This window comes from Benincasa hispida, chromosome 2 (genome assembly GCF_027475165.1).
Source record: "Benincasa hispida cultivar pf3 chromosome 2, pf3_genome.v1.1, whole genome shotgun sequence".
In the NCBI taxonomy this organism is placed as follows: Eukaryota; Viridiplantae; Streptophyta; class Magnoliopsida; order Cucurbitales; family Cucurbitaceae; genus Benincasa; species Benincasa hispida.
This window is the reverse complement of record NC_143479.1, coordinates 66189213-66195156: the sequence shown is the minus strand read 5'-3', so window position 1 is coordinate 66195156 and position 5944 is coordinate 66189213. Positions and strand designations below refer to the sequence as shown.

Genomic DNA, 5944 nt, shown 5'->3' with positions numbered 1-5944 from the left:
TCATAGTAACATCATTTTTTGCTCGATCAACTAATGACCAACTACGCCCAAGGATCATTTATAACTATTATGCAAACTTGAAGAAACAAAATGCCTCTTTTGATACTTGGAAATCAAATAGACACTCATATCAATATGAGAGATAAAAGGTGTATTTTGCTCCAAGGAAACATAACAATTATATTTAGTCAAACCATATAGTTATCGTTATTAATAAGAAAGTATTATTTTCGTTTTATTCGTTGACAGTTAAAAGAAAAAAGAAAAAGGTACTCCGACGTCGTTTAATTCATCGTGGCGCGCAAGTCTTCCAGCGATCAGTTACTGTGAATATCTCTCTTAAACTTATCATTCTTAATTGAGTCACCTACTCAACTAACCATGTGTTGAAACTCTCCGTCTATACCCTTCTTCATAGCTCTCTCTCGATCTTTCTATTTAATCTTCCCATCTATTTTCCCCTCTTTTCCACATTCGTTGAATTTCTTGTTAATCGGAAGAAGAGCAGGAAGTGGGTAATGGCTAGGAAGAAGATCAGAGAGTATGACTCAAAGAGGCTTCTCAAGGAACATCTCAAACGCCTCGCTAATATCGACCTCCAGATCTGCTCTGCTCAGGTTAATACATAATGCATATGCCTATGTGTGTGCCCATCTGATTTGTCTTCGGTCTTCATCTTTATGTGCCGGGAATTTCAAGTGATTATTCTTTGGCTTCAATTTCCGTCGTGTTTTTGGTGGTGGGTTGGTGCCAATCTGCCCGATTTTCGCAATATTGTGTTGATTGTTATGTGGGTGTGATTTAGAAGTTAGAACTTCGATTGCTCTGCCGGCTTCTTGATCGAGATTCTTATGAGATTACTTTCTGGTTTGGATCGGTTTTGTGATGTTGGATGGGATCTTATTTTTAAATAGGGGTTTGTTTATGTGGAGATTTTTGTTTTCGATCTGTTGTTTTCATCGGAAACAGCAATCCATTGGTTTTGGAAGGATTTTCCAGTTCAGAAATGAAAATTGAAATTTAGATGTTTAAAATGAAGTTGGACTTTATCTTGTTCATTTGATTTTTTTGTTATATACTCTATTTGAATAGTTATAAAGGAGGACCAGATTTGATGTTCTTTTTATTCCTGTTCCTGTTCCTGCTTATTGTTTGTTTGTTTGTTTTGGATGGAGGATTGTTTCTCTCTCAATTAATCTCGTAACAATACGTTTTTCCTTCTTCTCATGCTAAGAACAATAAACATGTGTTTTTTTTTTTTTTTTGGTTAATATTACCTATCTTCTATGTTTGGAAGGCATAAAAACACTTAATTCCCATCTCCTTTTAATATGTTCTGTTGTCCATTTCTGGAATAAACATCCTTTTGTTAGACTTTGTAAATCTATCAATCGAGCATTTGATTTATTAATCATTTTGTTTCACTTCTTGTCAATTTGTTTTTCACTATTTTTCTAGTACATTTACATATATATAATGGAATTTGTTGTGGCATAGGTAAATCAATCAACCGACTTCGCTGAGCTGACAAATAACGAACCATGGCTGTCATCCACTAAGTTGGTAGTGAAACCAGACATGTTATTTGGGAAACGTGGAAAGAGTGGCTTGGTAGCTTTGAATTTGGATCTAGCTCAAGTTGCTGAGTTTGTAAAGACACGCCTTGGAGTGCAGGTGATTATTCTTTTGCACCTTCATGATTTTTGAATTCTATCTATCTCTGTTTCATATAAAATGAGTGTCTTTTTATGATAGGTTGAGATGGATGGTTGCAAGGCTCCAATTACGACATTCATTGTGGAGCCATTTGTTCCCCATGATCAAGAGTACTACCTATCTATTGTCTCTGAAAGGCTCGGCTGCACAATAAGTTTTTCAGAGTGTGGGGGTATCGAAATTGAAGAGAACTGGGATAAAGTAGGCATTGGATTTTCACTAACTTCTTTTCAATACTTAAAAGTCATATTTTCTCATCTGAGATTTGGGTGATAAATTTTATTTGTTTTGTTTTCATACAGGTCAAGACGATTTTCCTTCCAACTGAAAAACCTTTTACACTTGAGGCATGTGCTCCGTTGATAGCTACACTTCCTCTGGAGGTCAGTTTCATTTATAATTGTTATGGAGTTCAATTTTCTATCTTCAAAACCAAGATAACTATCTCTGTCCTAAACAAAAGTTGTAATGATAACTAAGAGCACAAAAAAGAGAGGACCTGTCATGACAAGTGAGTGAGGCCTACTGATGTATACTTTATAAGGGATTAACTCCTATCTCTGTAACATTTTGTTGGAAACCAACCATCTTTATGCTACGCTGAAGTATGGACTGCATCATTGAGCTCAATGCTCTTTCAACATCATCCAATCTCTCTTCTATTGGTTTTTGAACTCTTTTTTCCCAACCGTCCTAGAGAAAGAACGAGCTCTGATACCAACTTGTTAGGATTCTTCTTCCTGCAAACAGAAAATCCCAACAAGAACACAATATCCAAGAAATGACAAGATCAGCACTCTTTTGTTATATATTTACTTCAGGAAAATCAACAACAGTGATATCAAGCTAAGAACGATTACGGAAAGGAAATAAGAAAAAATCCTCAGTATATTCTAGAGGGTTGAGTATCCTCTCCCAAGAGCCCAATTGCTCACCAAATTTTCCACCTCCTCAAGCCTCACTCTCACCTACTATTTATGACCCCAAATATCTAACAAACTTACTGTCTAATTGCTAGAGTGCCCCTTACTACTAATCATACTAATTATCCCAATATTTTCCTAATTAGGGGCCTTACACTTTGTTAATTTAATTAATAATTTATTTTCACTCCATTTTCCTCTTGCTTCTAGTTTTGTTGTACTTACCGCATGATCTGTATTTTCCCAGATTCGAGGAAAAATTGGTGACTTCATAATGGGTGTATTCAGTGTATTTCAAGGTACAATATCTGCTGATGAAACCACACCCTCATAATATTCTAGAGATGATCTTAGGCACATATATGTGCCCCTTGTCTAATGAGAGTATAATACTATAGCTATTTTTCATAGATTTTCTGGACATGCATCCATATAATTTCAGACAATTTTTTCTTCAAAGAATGCAGAATAATGGCATTTGACTCTAGAGTGGCTTAAATTTTCTACAGATCTGGACTTCAGTTTCCTGGAGATGAATCCATTTACCCTGGTGAACGGGGAGCCATATCCACTGGATATGAGGGGGGAATTGGATGACACTGCTGCCTTCAAAAATTTTAAGAAGTATTAATTGATAATATATATTCTCAGTACATTTTTTATTTTCTAACGTGCGCCTCATTTTTTATTCACAAAAGTTTTCTTATCTTCAAGACCTGTTCATTAATTCTCACATTTACCATATAAAAAATACATCCTTTAAGCGTCTCATTTATGATATGCTATTCTCAGATGGGGAAACATTGAATTTCCTTTGCCCTTTGGTCGAGTGTTAAACCCTACAGAAAGCTTTGTTCACTCTTTAGATGAAAAGGTAATTCATTTTAAGTATTCATTGATGCTTAGAAATAACCTGTGTTTTCACTTCTCAATATTTGACCAAAGCCATGGAGATTTGTTTTTTGTTTTTTTTTGTTTTTTTTTGTTTTTGTTTTTTTTTTAGTACTCCATGAAGGTTAATAATGATATGAAGTTGTAAATTAACCACTATGATTTTGTCTGATGATTAAAAGGACACCATGCCTTTGAGTCGTGTTCAAACCATTTAAAATAACAAATGCTGTATGGTTTCTTTTTATAATGATTTTTTTTAATCAGGAGTTGTTCCACAAGATTGGGAGAATCATAAATAATCTAGTCCAAATACTCATTAAAAAAGAAAGGAAAAAAATGAAGTGCATAAAATTAGAATTTGCATTTCTACAACAGAAGGCAGAAGTTTTAATCACATCGTGGGCTGATCTTGTAGACAAGTGCTTCCTTGAAATTCACTGTATTGAACCCAAAGGGGCGCATTTGGACGATGGTGGCAGGAGGGGGTGCTAGTGTTATATATGCTGATACTGTAAGTGGTCCTAGTCCAATGCATGGACTTAATAATTTTTCTAAAGCTGAAAGCATGAAGCTGTGTATGACTTTTGATGATTACGAATTATGGCCCAAAACATTGTTATTGATGTCACATTGTCTATCCCTGGTAGGTGGGAGATTTGGGTTATGCATCTGAGCTTGGTAATTATGCAGAATACAGTGGAGCTCCAAATGAGGAGGAGGTTTTGCAATATGCCCGAGTTGTTATTGATGTGAGAATTAATGTTTACTCACCTTCAATTCAAGCATCTCTATATGTCAGGGGAATAATCTCTTTGTCATGAAACTATGTAATTAATTCTGAATCTTGATGAAATTCAGTGTGCTACTTCAGACCCTGATGGGCGGAAGCGAGCCCTTCTAATTGGAGGGGGAATAGCTAATTTCACAGATGTCGCTGCTACTTTCAATGGAATTATCCGAGCTCTAAGAGAGAAAGTGAGTTTCTATTAGAATGATTTGTTCTTCAGTTTAGTTTTTTTCCCTTCTAAAGAAAGCCTAATATTTTTGTTATCTACCAGGAATCGAAATTAAAGGCTGCAAGAATGAATATCTATGTTCGGAGAGGTGGTCCAAATTATCAGACTGGTCTCGCAAAAATGCGGGCTCTAGGAGAAGAGCTTGGAGTTCCCCTCAAGGTAAGTCGCCTTCATTCTTAATTCTTCTCTACCAAGTAGAACTTGTAATCATTTTCGCTTATTCATTGAATCTTCACATAATCTAAAGTGGGGTATTGGAGTGAATTCGATATCGAAAAAAGAGGAAATCAAAAGACCATCCTGGAGGGAAGGATTTTTTTTAAATGCTTCATTTAGATTCTAGGATGGATGAACAAATCTCCATTCTCCGCCAGAACTCTAGATTGAGAATGAGTGGAAGGTTAGCCGTTTGTGTTGCAATAGAAGACACCCTTTATTGGCTCAACTTATGTTGGAGATTTGGAATTTCATCTTCTATAAACTAATTGTAGTATAGTTCCTAGAGCAAAAAGGGTATGCATTGGTCGGAGGGGTGAAGTTGAAGAACACAAAACTGAGCTACAGCTCTTAGACTCAGTATTGATATGGTTTATGCATTTTGTTGAAAACCTACTACCTTCTTCTCACACAGGTTTTCGGCCCGGAGGCCACAATGACCGGTATCTGCAAACAAGCAATCGAGTGCATAATGTCTGCTGCATAGACCCCCATTTCTTTTGCAGCTGATTGCTGAGTTGAAAGATGCAACAAATATCCTTTATAGCTTGGTATCTGCTGCAAAGGGGAAGGGGAAGGGGAAGGGGAAGGTAAAGGTAAAGGGAGTTGTGTATCTGTTTCTGTAGCATTGCTTTTTTTTTTTTGTAGTCCTTGGAATTTGGAAAACAATCCCTTCATATTTCATTGCCATATGAAGATGATGGCAGAGTTGAAGTCTGTGTACTCCTTTTTACTCAGTTGTATGCGCTATTTGCAATAGCCTTCAATGTATTGTTCTTATTATCCAAGGTAACATTCGCCGCTACTGGCTTTAGTTTTCCCATTTCTTAATAATGCTTACTTTAATTTTGCATTAGCTGTGCATCTATTTCTTCTTCTTCTCTCTCTCTCTCGCTCTCTTTTTTTTTTCCAAGTTGAATGTGGATTTTGCTTTTCCATGTTCAATGTAAGTGTCTTGTCATCCTCCTCCTCCGGCGCCAGTTTCATCTTTTGTTACCAAATGAATTTTGGTTGTTTGACTTGTTTAAAGCTCTCCTAATTCAATCCAAAGCTGAAGTTCTCTGATCTTAATATCTCAAATATCAAAGTCTTGGTATCTCAAATATCAAAGTCTTGGTGTTGAGGATTCCACATTGGAAAAATTAAGGGATCTCACCCTCTTTACAAGATATATGAGTT

The 5944-nt window shown here is 36.1% G+C and overlaps 1 protein-coding gene across 1 annotated transcript; it reads left to right on the top strand.

Annotated features, from left to right (window-relative positions):
- Positions 1 to 279: 279 nt before the first annotated feature.
- On the top strand, positions 280 to 5621 carry ACLA-3 (ATP-citrate lyase A-3). Its single transcript, XM_039024296.2, has 12 exons — positions 280 to 617; positions 1498 to 1674; positions 1756 to 1917; positions 2019 to 2099; positions 2887 to 2938; positions 3149 to 3263; positions 3432 to 3513; positions 3949 to 4044; positions 4181 to 4282; positions 4392 to 4508; positions 4592 to 4708; positions 5181 to 5621. Exons 1-12 carry the CDS (start codon positions 519 to 521, stop codon positions 5250 to 5252), a joined length of 1272 nt encoding a protein of 423 aa, XP_038880224.1. The 5' UTR covers positions 280 to 518; the 3' UTR covers positions 5253 to 5621.
- The last annotated feature ends 323 nt before the right edge of the window (positions 5622 to 5944 follow it).